General features: G+C 39.8%; 2 protein-coding genes across 5 annotated transcripts; one reads left to right on the top strand and one right to left on the bottom strand.

Moving 5' to 3' along the window:
- Window positions 1-294: 294 nt before the first annotated feature.
- Window positions 295-4979, top strand: slc35d2 (solute carrier family 35 member D2). Of its 4 annotated transcripts, none has more exons than XM_086314737.1 (12): window positions 295-440; window positions 1420-1466; window positions 1536-1622; window positions 1713-1780; window positions 1884-1955; window positions 2212-2280; window positions 2388-2490; window positions 3304-3396; window positions 3498-3565; window positions 3977-4055; window positions 4278-4360; window positions 4616-4979. In XM_086314737.1, the coding sequence occupies exons 3-12, from the start codon at window positions 1536-1538 to the stop codon at window positions 4740-4742; spliced, it is 849 nt and encodes a 282-aa protein (XP_086170863.1). In that variant the 5' UTR covers window positions 295-440; window positions 1420-1466; the 3' UTR covers window positions 4743-4979. The 4 variants fall into 4 exon arrangements, with proteins under 4 accessions (XP_086170863.1, XP_086170861.1, XP_086170862.1 ...); XM_086314735.1 differs by having other exon boundaries at window positions 296-440; window positions 1420-1453; window positions 4616-4977; XM_086314736.1 differs by lacking the exon at window positions 295-440 and adding an exon at window positions 721-1256.
- On the bottom strand, window positions 4931-10452 carry znf367 (zinc finger protein 367). The gene is made up of 5 exons (XM_086314733.1): window positions 9057-10452; window positions 8128-8278; window positions 7783-7902; window positions 7170-7308; window positions 4931-7049 (listed from the first exon to the last, which is right to left on the bottom strand). The coding sequence occupies exons 1-5, from the start codon at window positions 9333-9335 to the stop codon at window positions 6794-6796; spliced, it is 945 nt and encodes a 314-aa protein (XP_086170859.1). The 5' UTR covers window positions 9336-10452; the 3' UTR covers window positions 4931-6793.
- Window positions 10453-12215: the final 1763 nt, after the last annotated feature.

Here is a 12215-nt window from a genome sequence, read left to right as displayed (position 1 = left end):
ATCAGAATCAGAGTCCTTTGTTGACATTAAATATCAGATGTTCAAAAAGATTAGAAGCTGCTCCTTTGTAGCAGCATTTAGAATAAATAACAATGAAAACAAATCCAAAAGTACCACCATATACACATGTGTAGTGATGTGTGATGTGAGAAGTACTGATGTGAAATTTGTACAGTAATGGCTTGTGAAAAGAAAATGTGTTTCTGAGATTGTTCATCGTGGTTTGGACGGACCTGTAGCGCCCCCTAGAGGACAGCAACTCAAACAGGTGACCTCTGAAGCCTCTTCCACTGAGCGTGGGTGCAGTGAGTGAACCACATATGTAAAGATGCTCTCAATGGCTGAACGATAGAAGGTCACCAGCAGCTTCTCAAAGATTTTGTTCCTCCTGAGCACTCCCAGGTAGTGCAGAGCTGACCTGATCCCCCTTTTCAGCTCAGGTGAGTGGAGAAGAGAGAGATGGTCAGACTGGTCTAGGTCTGGGAGCTGTGTGGCTCTCTTATGTTGCCTGTGTGTAAATGCTTCCCCCTGTTGTCATACATCTTACATTGTGTTAGAATGTAGGCAGGAAAGACTGGAGGTTTGCCTGATTAAAATCAACCGTGATAATGGTGTGTCCCTGTCCTAAAGGGGGGGTCCTTGTTGCCGCTCCAGTGCACCTGTTCTCACTATAATTTGCTCCAAATCAGGTGAAACTGATTCACGTTGCTTTATGTTTCTTAACTGGACAGACTGGTATTTCTGTTGTTTAACTAACTTTGTGTTATAGTGTGGTTACCGAGTCTTCCTCTTTTTTTCTCCCTAAACTGTTTACATTTCATCTATAAAAACTCATGTAAACTATTTGGAACGTCTGCGCTTTATTTTGTAACAGTGTGCTTTTCTTTTCGTTTCCTATTAAGTGAAAATGTGCTTGACATTTTAAAGACAGGCGAAACAATTTGGCTTCAGCTCGACCCATCTCCTGAATTATGTAATAGTTGTAAAAGACCGCCTACCCTTTCTTTTGCTATGTGGCCATTTACGACTGGTGGACACGAAAGGGCAGCTGAACGAAAGTCGCCACTCGACCAGAATCAACTCAAGCCTAATTTTAAACGCTAAAAGCTTCATTCGCAGTATGTAACTATGTCTTTGGAACCCTGTGAAGAAACTGCGGAACACTCCGCTTTGCTCAAGCTCCTCTCTGCACTGTTTTATGCCGGAAGTTCGTTTCTTATTACCGTAGTGAACAAAACCGTGTTGACAACTTTCAGGTAGGTGTCGCTTTGTAGGGATATCACTAATTTATTCATAGTCGAAGGACGGAAGCAAAAAAAAATTGTTAAGTTCACAGATAAAGGAAGCTTGTAATAATAGCTTATTCTCTGTTGTCGAGTTATATTTAAGAGTTCTGCTTTTTGTGTGTTGACTTTGCAGATTTCCCTCCTAGTTGTGTCTGGGAATTGGACAGGTATGTTGTCCAGGTGCGAATACCTCCCACCCACACTCCACTAATAATAAACAAATACAAACTCATTTTATTGTCCTTTCAGATGATCACCACTGTTATTGTTCTTTATGCGGCCAAAAAGAGCAAAACGGTGCAGTTTCAAGATTTCGACAAGAATGTTCTCTTAAAAGTAAGCACCCTCACCCCATTATAATATCTCTATTTATTCTTTTTTTAATGTATTTTGTGATCTATAAATCTTTTTGTTTGTTATGCCCAGATTTTCCCCCTCCCTTTGCTGTACGTTGGGAACCATGTTACAGGCCTGGCAAGCACCAAAAAACTCAGGTTTTTACCAGTTCATTTGCATCACATTTAGTCCTTAAATTTAGTTAAGATTTTCTCAGTACTCATTTATGCAGTCTTCCCGAAACTGTGTTATCTGTTACAGTTTACCCATGTTTACAGTTTTGCGGAAATTCACTATATTGATGACAATGATCTTGGAAGCGTATATACTAAGGTAAGGAATTATTCTAACTATGTATTACCGTACTGTTAGAGCCTTGAAGCACTCTAGGGCCTTATCTCATCTGATTTGGTCTGAAATTTCTTAAAGTACTTTACTTGAAGAGGTTTCTAATGGATTTGTTAATGGAGTTAAACAATGTGAAAGCTTTCAGTGTAGGATGTGAGATTAAAAAAAAAAAAGATTTAACAATGGAAGTGCCCATTAATGCCTGTATGCCTGTTTTGTCCTCTTTATCTCCATTTTTCAGAAAAACATTTCCAAAGCGTCTTGTGTACAGTGTTGTAACCATAGTATTTGGTGCTATGATTGCTGCAAGGTATAGTTTTGCTTTTTGTTTTTATTTAAATTACTTTTGTAATTGTATTTCTCCATGAACTGCAAAAACAAAGTAGACTTTACCTCCATCTCTATTGTCTCCTATAGTTCAGACCTGGCCTTTGATGTGGAGGGCTATACATTCATCCTGCTTAATGATGCATTCACTGCTGCCAGTGGAGTGTACACCAAGAAGAAACTTGGTGATAAGGTAGGATTTCCTGTTCCGTAGAAAAACAGAGACAATTTGAGCATTGCTGCTTTAGTAGATATATCTCTGTCCAGGTGTTGTTTGAAGAAAAAAAACAAAAAACAATTTTACTGCACAGCTGTGCTGCCAAGAAAAATGGGGGCACAACCATCCAAAGCAATGCACAGTGAAGGAGAGTGTGCAGGCAGAGTGGATTGGGTGGAGACACGTGTCAGGTGTGATTTGTGTCAGAGTTGGAGCTACAGGTGGGACAGCTCAGGCTGAGCAGTGTGCAAACCAAGTTAAAGAAGCAAGGCTGAAATTGTTTAGACATCGGGGGGAGGAGGGTGGATTTATCTGGACAAAGGATGCTGAAGATGGAGCTGCTAGGCAGAAGGAAAAGATGAAGACCCCAGAGAAAATTCATGGATGTAGTAAAGAAGGATATGCAGAGGGTTGATGTGACAACGGAGGATGCTAGGAGTGGAGGTAGATGATCTGCTGTGGTAACCCCAAGGTAACAGCTGAAAGAAGAAGAATATTAGAAAAGAAAGCTGAGCATTATCTTTTTAAACAACAAAACAGAAGGTTTTAGTGTCGTTCACGAATATCCTTTGATCATGGCAGCTCCACACTAGCAGCGTCTTTATATCTAAAAGCAGAATCGTGGGATTCGCACATTTTTTAACCTTTTTTTTTAATGCATAGTGATGCGAGCATCTAATGACGCATGTGCCTCACAGGAGTAAAATGTTAACGTTCTCAATACTTTGAAATGTCCCTATTGCATAACAGTGTTTGCTGTTTACATTTGTTTTCCTCCTTTTTGTCAAGGGTCTTGGGAAGTATGGGGTCCTGTTTTACAATGCATTAATAATTGTCATTCCTACTGTCTTGGCAAGTGCGTTTACTGGAGATTTACACAAGGTAAACTGTGATCAGGTGCATTATCGCTATTTATTGTTGTTTTTTGGTTTTCTGTGCCAGAAACTGTATTCTGTTACCACCCTTTATGTTTTGATCCACAGGCAGTCACATTTGAAGACTGGGTGAAAGGCACATTTGTCTTTTGTTTCCTTATTTCATGCTTAATGGGGTATGTCACTATAATCCAGTCCAAACTGTTCAGTTATTGTAGAAATCAAACTTCCTTGAGTCGGTCATTCTATATAAAATTGATCAAAGATAACTAGGATGTGATGAAAATTATTCTGACACAGAAGCGGAGATGGCTAGGGGGTGAATATGGTATGATTGTAGCTAAAAAAGAGACTAAGTTGAAAGGGCATATTCTATTCTACCCACCCTTCCGTGTATTTTGAGGGCCTATAACTTGGAAAGTATTCATAGTGTGAAGGCAGAATTTCGTTAACCTTTATTAAACACACTAAAATATTTGCACAAATAAAAACGTTGTTGAATCTGAGGGTGTTGAGTTGACGATGGAATGGCCCAGATGTTAGATCGCTGTTCAAAGCTGTTTTGCTTTTGTCCTAATTTTCTTTAGGTTTGTGCTGATGTATTCCATCGTCCTCTGCAGCCATTATAACTCAGCACTTACAACCACAGTAGTTGGGGCAGTAAAGGTAAGAGCACAGTGATATTAGTTTGTTTTTTTATTGTACAAAATCCAAATATTAAGAGTTCTTTGAAAAATTGTTGACTGAAATCCACAGCAAAAAATTTCCTCCTTTTTTCTTGACCCATGGTGATGGACAGGTGGAGGGATTTACTAAGATAGTTGTTGTTTTTTTCCTTATTTCCAACACAATGATACTAAAGTGAACACAATTTCACCTTTTCCTCAGAATATTGCAGTGGCCTATATTGGCATGTTTGTGGGTGGAGACTACCTGTTCTCTTGGACTAATTTCCTAGGCCTCAGCATTTGGTGAGTAATAAGACTTAAATGCTATTTTCTGTTCCTGACTACAGAGTTAAGCGTGACTCTATAAGAGGCCATATTTCTTCAAAAAGTCAAACAGTATGCTATGTTGAATAAGAACAGCAGATTGGAATCTGGCTTGGGAAGGATTTTAATCTAGAGCAAAATATTGATTGAAAGTGAAGATTAGGCATTCTCTGATAAATATAGTTTAGTCTGCAGATTTTGTTTCCTTGAACATTTTATCTTTTTGGTTTTCAGTATGTCAGGTGGACTAATGTACTCATATATGACCTTCAACAAGAAACCATCTGGAAGTGACACAGGAGCACAAAAGCTGAAGCTTCAGATCTCCGAGGAATCAGCAGGAAAGTACTCTAAGGTCTAAAGGGATTTCACCACTTGGTGGTGCTGATCTGCTCCATATTGGAGCATGATATTACTTCAGCACTTATGTGCATTAATAAGCAAAAAAATAAAATCAATAAAATGCTTTCCAAATATATTCCAGGTTCCATCTATTTCATTATACTTTTACACAATGAACAAATGGACAAGGAAGGGGTAAATCCTGGGTCAGGTTCAGTGAATGTTTATTGAAGATCAACAATGACAGAACAGTGTGGACAGCCTGTGAGAGAAAATTTGTACTTTAAAACATGTAGTATATCTACCAAGCAAGCAGGATCGCCCTACATACTTAAATATGAAAACTGATGGAGGATGTTAGCAGTGGGGAAAACTGAAACTACAAATTAAAATTTCAAAGCTCTCTGTAAATTGTGCACTCGATATTCTAAAACTACATGTATATATTAAATGCCTTAATCTTTCTCAAACCGAAATATAAACAAAGGGTAAAATGCTTCCAGGTATATTCTAATTGGCTAGAATAAATCATTTGGTTTACTGATTATCAACAATCCACTTGGCTTCCAGTTTCACCATTACTTAAAAAAAACAAAATTCAAATTCGCTTGACTTCTCGAGTGACGGCTTTCTGGTGCAGGTTTCCCCTAAACAGAGGCAGGGCACTTGTGAAAGGCTTCTTACAGTGTTAAGAGATGTAGTGTTGCTTCAGGGGAAAAAAAAACAAAAAAATCCACTACACATCAGTTTATGATAAACAAGTGCCATTTCTTCTGGGCAAGGCAACCTAATATTCAGTGCATTGCAAACTTAATCCAAGACTTGATGGGGGCTCCAAGTACTTCATAAAAACCAATGAGTTTCCCAAATGTATGTTTTACAATCGTGGGACATTTTGTGTTGCAATATTTCCCTTTTATGAGTTAATCAAACATATGGAAAAAATGACTTGTAATGAGATACATACACCTACTACTATGGTACTGTTCCCATATCAAAACTAGTCAGCCAGCTTTTAATATAAAAGGTGACTGACACGCATTGTAAAACATCTCCCACCTAGTTGAAAACACTTTTTGGTTTCGCAAACTTGTTACGAGGAAAACCACAAAATCTAAATGTTTTCCTGTGTTTAAAAACTACTTGGAACCTTTGAACACTGTAGAATCTGGTAGACTGTATTTAGAAAACGAGTGTTATGCTTGTCTGTTACTGTTGAGAAAATAGTTACATGTATATATTTAGACAAGCATCAACTGTAAAAATTTGAATTTTTTTTAAGAGCTTGTACCTGATCAGACCTGCGGATTAGGGTTGCAATGATCACACATATAAAAATGGCCCGTGTCATATAATGTCAGACTTTTCCATCTTCCCTGACTTCCCTCTTGTCCACCTTTGCCCTTAAATAAAGTTGTACCTGTGAGGCAAAAAACTAGCTGAACCTTTCTCAGTCCATTTCTACTGCCACTGCTGTCATCAGTGGCAGTGAAATTGTGCTTATAGCACCAGAGATGAAACCTGGGAACATGGTGAGACGCCATCTGACAGTTGAACTCAACATTTCCTATGGCTGACCACACCCTGTATCATTCCGTCCATCTGAGCTTAATCCATATATACAGTCATACACACTCTTACACTCACAATATACTTAAAAAAAAAAAAAAAAAAAACTTGTTACCAAAGTGCAAACAAAACCAAAACATGATAGGTATCCTTTCTTTGCCTTTAGAAGACAGAAGAAAGAAAGACATTCTTCATATTGTCAAATCTACAATTATAGCAGCCTAAAAAGGATAAAATTGAAGCTGAATAAGGTGCTTTAGCTTGTGCCTTCCTGATAATGTGTGTGGGAACAGATACCTGTGTAACACTGATCTCAAGCCAATCCAGCTCTTTTACAAAGTCTGTTTTCACAACTTTACAGGAAAAAAACTAAACTACTTGTTGATCTGCATTGTAGGAAGAATTTTAGCGACAGCACATGTAACAGGAAGGCGGACTGGGATAGAGATACGAGGGCAGGGAATTGGGAGTCCGGGATGAGGAAGTGGGATGGGTGTTCGTTCAGGGAGACAGGTTGTTAGCCAGCTCGATGAGCGCCAGAGCGCCGTGGAGTCGCTCTCGTTGCTCCTGGAGGCGGCGCTTGGCTGCTCCTCCCTGGGTGCTCTTCTCCTCCTCTGCGGTCTCTTCTTCCCCGTTCTCTTCATCAGACTGGAGAAACTCCATTGGATCCTGCTGCTCCTGGTCCTGCCCTCTAGCCTTGCCCTGTGGCTTCACCTTGGTGGTTGTAGGGGCACGCTGCTCACGGGTTCGCCAGTACCTGCAATGACAAAGAGCACATTACCATACAATGTAAACAAAACAAACAAAAAAAGCTATTTAAATGTGGAAATCTTCCTCACGGTCCTGCTTTTGTACATATGAGCCTACTTTCACTTACTTTGCCAGCCACTCTGCCACAGCCTTGTTATCCACAGACTGAGCCTTCCCCAGACCCTCCTTTGGTTCTTCCCTCTTCAGACGGGAGAAAGGATGCTTGGGGCAGTGTCGGTTAGCATGTGTAAACCGATTGCCACATCCTGCAGAGGAAGCATCAAGTCTGAATAACTGCAGAAAATGACTGGAGGTTTTTGTCATTTTTACATAGTTAAAATGTGTAGTGCACAACATTTGTGGTTCACTACTGTTATAAACAGTGCTTCAGTCTTCTTAGAATGGATTACTATTAATAAATTAATGAGTAATGATGTTTACTCAAATATGACTTTTTATAAGTCACAAAGCAACAGTAATGATTTTTAGGGTTAGTACATGAAATTACAGCAGACTGTTACACAGTCAGTTTCATTTCCCAGGTACTTTCCAAGTATTAGTTTAAGGCTCTAGTCAGTCATAGTAAATAAACCACATTTCATCTTAATGGAAAGTACCTTGAAGACACTAAAGGTGAAAACTTTCAGTTTGCTGTTTGTGATAATACATTTTTAAAAGGCTAACTGCATGGTCTTTTCTAAAAAAAAAAAAAAAAAAAAAAATCTACGTTTCACACCCACCTTTCTCAGAGCAAACAAAGGGTTTTTCCCCAGTGTGCAGGCGCTGGTGGGTCTTCAGCTGTCCACTCTGGACAAATGCCTTCCCACAGTTTGGGTAGTCACACAGATAAGGCCTCTCACCTGGGGTGGAACAAGATAAGATATACTTTATTCATCCCACAAGTTGGGAAATTGAGGAGGGGGTGGGTTAGTTAGTGGAAAAACTGTGGTTACTTAATACTTTAGTAATTACTAGACAATGCTTTTAAATTCAGAACAGGGACCACATGGTTTCATGTTTTGTACCGTGACAGGTGAAGCACATGTATTAAAGCAATTTATAATGGGTCAGCGGACTTCTCTCACCTGTGTGTGTCCTCTTATGGGCCTGGAGAGACTTCTCTCTGGGAAACACTCGGTTGCAGATGTTACAACGGATACGGCTGGATGAAGTCTCCCCCTCGCTTATCAGCTCCCGGACTGTGTCCGCCCGTGGCCGGCCTCTGCGGATACCATCCTGACAGCGAGAACACGCAGAATCATTGCTCTGGCCCTATCAGACTTATCAAAGGACTCTGGATGAATGAACACCTATGGTGCAACAGCTTTGAGACAAAGCAGGGTATAATATGCCAAACCAAGGACAAACTGTTTTCACTGCTTCATAATCTAATACACTTATAACACATGATTCACATAAAATACTCATTTATTGCATTTCATACAATGTATCAACGTGCCAGTCTGACTTCATTTAATTAGCTCACGTGTTACACTGTGAGCTAATTCACATCCGGTTAAATTTTTGGCGCGCGACTACACGTCATATTGGAGCAGCTGCTCCAGATTCAGGAACTGGGGTTTAAAATCCACGGAGTCACACCCTAATGCGCGGGCGTTTTTTAAATGACTCTATATGACGCCATATTGAGGCCGACTCTCTGTTTTAAGTAATCACATTTCAAGAGAATATATAACTTTACAAGAAAAAGGTGTTCATTCTGATCGTGCTGTTCTGCTGTGATAACTATGTATGGGTTATTGCGCCTGTTATACACATGCTATATCCTTTCAGACCTGCTCTGGAGGTTCTTCAACAGATCAATGAATTAAGTTACAAATGCTCTTTTAGGCGTATTACACTGTTGTCAGCAGTCTCTGCATTAACAATATTAAAGTATTAAAATAGTTAAAAAATACTTTCTGCTTTTAGGTTGCGCTCAGACATCCATACGACATCCAGCCATGTCACTTTTTAAAGAGTATCAAGACAAACTTTCATATGAGGGGTTTACCTTGATCTGCTCAGGTGAAGGAGCTGTGTCCGCTTCCCTGGCCGTCTGTGTCCCGGTAGGGGACGCGGCTCCACTCCCTGAGCCCGGGCTCAGGGTTACATTGTGGGCGTTCTCTCCCCACTTCCACGGGTAGACCATAAAGTCGCTGAAGCCGGGGCTTGTCGGAGTTATGGCCTCTGCTTTCCTGGGTTTAATCGGAGTGGTCTTGATGACGGACACCAAAACTCTTTTAGGCGAGTCATTGCAGAAAATAACGTGAGGGTGCTTGCTCTCAGCCATCGTTTGAGTGTCAAAATCCCGGTGTTTGACGCAAAAGCCGCAAAACTATTTTTTTTTCCCAACAAGATAAACGAGCAAGTGTAATAAATAGTTTGCCTTCTTAATCTGGAGTAAATACTTCCTTCATTTCCAAAGAGTACAAGAAGAAGAAAAAAATCTCTGATCCGCTCTCTGCTATAAAGTAACTACAAAAGTTGCAGGAATATATGAAGACTGCGGTTTCTTTCCTTCTTGTCGCAGCAGGTCGTCTCAATTGACCTGTGTGCGCCCACAGGAGCGTTGTCCCGCGTTGCAAAATCGCGCCTGAGCAGTGCATCCTCCAATCCACTGCAGGCGTCGAACCCCACGTGTCAAAAGAAGCGAATGGCAGCAGCCATATGGCTCTACCTAGCCATTCTCCAGACCAGTAGGAGACGCGAAGGGCTCTGTGCACACTAATTGGCCGAAAAGCTTTTGTCCAATGAGATTTAAACACCTGATGCGCGCTCTCGCAGATTGACATCAAGACTAGCCAATGAAAGCGATTGTGGCCCACGTGTTAGCCAATGGGAGCGAAGGGCGGTTAATTTTTTTAACATTGCGGATGAGCAGATGGCTCTTTTCCCGCGCTGAAGAATCTGTTTATGTTATTACATGTTTTTGTCGTTTTAAAGGGAAAGAAAACGGTGGTTCCGAGGCGCCAAAGTTACGTAATCACTGTAGGGCGGAAGTAATAGAACAAAGGCTTTATTGTGTGCGAGAAATGGAAACAGAAACTTAGAGTTATTTGAAATTTCATTATATCAATGCAATATACCTAAAGTGGTTTATCTGTTTAACCCAAAACCCTACTAAATCTCTAGATACTGTGTTCTTCAGATGATTTCATTTCTCCAGTAAAATGTAGTAAAGTGTGCTGTCAATCATCCGTTCCTGGCAGTTGTTGGAAGACGACCCTGCCCTGCTTTCACTGTCATCCTGTTTGTCGCCCATGTTTCAGTTACCTAGTAAAAAACAGTTTAAATACACTCCAGGGCACTGTCTTAAAAATAGTATAGTATGCCAAAGGGAGTGCAGATTTACTGCTGGATGAACACCATCCAGGCCATCCCGGACTATACACACTACAGACACTGAATTTAAATGTGCTGATGCGGATTTATGATAGCTTTCGGTATTTGAGTGTCACACATCTGTTTTAGTAAATATTGTGTGAGTTTCTTTCTTTCAAATACTCAAACAAAAACTGCTACTAGACTTGATAACATTTACACTCTTTCATACATTTCCTGCTATACATTAATACTGAAACATTGCACACTAACAACACAGACTTGTATATTCATTCTGCTATGACTACTGAATGAGGTTTCATTATATAAAATTACTTACTCATCTTGCAAAAGAGGGTAGGTGGAATTTTATATATTTTAATAGCTGGACTAAAGAGATCTGAGCATTATACATATTATACATATGTCATATGATTGTCTCAGTAGGCCTATGTGTTGCTTCAGTTCATCAAATAATCCAAGAAGTAAAATGAAGTTCAGTCTGAAAAAAAGTAAATAGTATAGACATTTCATTAAGGCTGAGGGTTTTGTATAGATTTGCAAAGTTACGAACATATGGGGCATGCAAATATGGAGAGTTTAATGCACGTGGTTCGCAAACTGTTAGGAGGGCCCCCCCTAGTGGGGTATAGAGCCACTACAGGGTGGATAACCAAAGGAAAGCTACATAAGAAATAGATAAATAAAATATAATTTATGTGGTGCTACCACACTGACCTTTTTTTCTGTATGAATAAGATTTAACTTATTTCCTTTTTTATTGCCAATGATTGCTGAAAAGTGTGAGGTAGAAGTGTGAAATTTTCAGCTTCTAGGAGCATGCCAAAAATGATTGAGACAGTGCTTTAATGGGATATCGCTCAGATTCTCATGTGTAGCTTAGTGCAGCATGGACTAGGCATGCTTTCTTAACATTTTGTTTATGCAAAAGTATGACGAATGGACTTTTCTAGAACATTGCGTGCAATACACTGTTTTCACACAGTGCAGTGGCTGACACTGTTGCAAGAAGGTCCTGAGTTTGAATGCTGTCTGGGGCCTTTCCATGTGTAGTTTGCATGTTCTCTGGCTTTCTCCTACAGTCCAAAGATAGGCATGGTGTGATTCTAAATCGACTGTGTCTATGTGTTATCTCTGCAAAAGACTGACACTGTGACAGGCTCCAGCCTCCCAGCAACCCTGAAATGCACAAGTGGAGGAAAACAGATGGATTGAATCTTTGGAGACTTGAGAAACCTTTCATAAACATTGTAACTCTATGCAAATGTTCCCCAAGTCTGTTCTGAAGGTTGCATTGTGAGCAATCTTTAAAAGTCAACTTTAAAGAACCCAGAACTCCAGTCTTTTTTGTGAAGTTTTGTGATAACTGTCAGGGAACATTTAGGGAACAGTCACAGGAGTTTCTGCAAGGAGTAGATCCCTATATAACCTGGGAAAGTTTTTTTTCTGGTAAAGCTGTGGATTGGCCACCATTTGCTACTAGTTACAAAAACTTATATACTAATGTAACAAATGCCATTACTAGCTACTTGGGCCAGAGGCAATTGCTGACAGTTATGTAGCAAAAATACAAGAAAATGTGAAGATTAACATTATTTCTTATAATGTCAGTTGAATTACAAAAAAACCCTGCTTTGTGACTGACCTAATGGTAGGCCTAATAAGCAACATTTACAATAGTATACATACAATAGTGGCACACTTCTAAGCTATGTATCCAGGAAGCTAAAAATAAAAGAATAAAAACAAGTATGGCTTCTCTAAGTAAATATCTATCAAGTAGATTGAAAACGAAAAACAAAACAAAACAAAAAAACTTCGGTAAATG

Source organism: Aulonocara sp. 'chitande type north' Nkhata Bay, linkage group LG12 (genome assembly GCF_057382095.1).
Source record: "Aulonocara sp. 'chitande type north' Nkhata Bay isolate Kocher_YH1m ecotype deep benthic linkage group LG12, A_spYH_male_GT1.1, whole genome shotgun sequence".
NCBI classification, from domain to species: Eukaryota; Metazoa; Chordata; class Actinopteri; order Cichliformes; family Cichlidae; genus Aulonocara; species Aulonocara sp. 'chitande type north' Nkhata Bay.
Note: the sequence above shows the minus strand (reverse complement) of the source record. Positions and strands in the feature narration are given on the sequence as shown.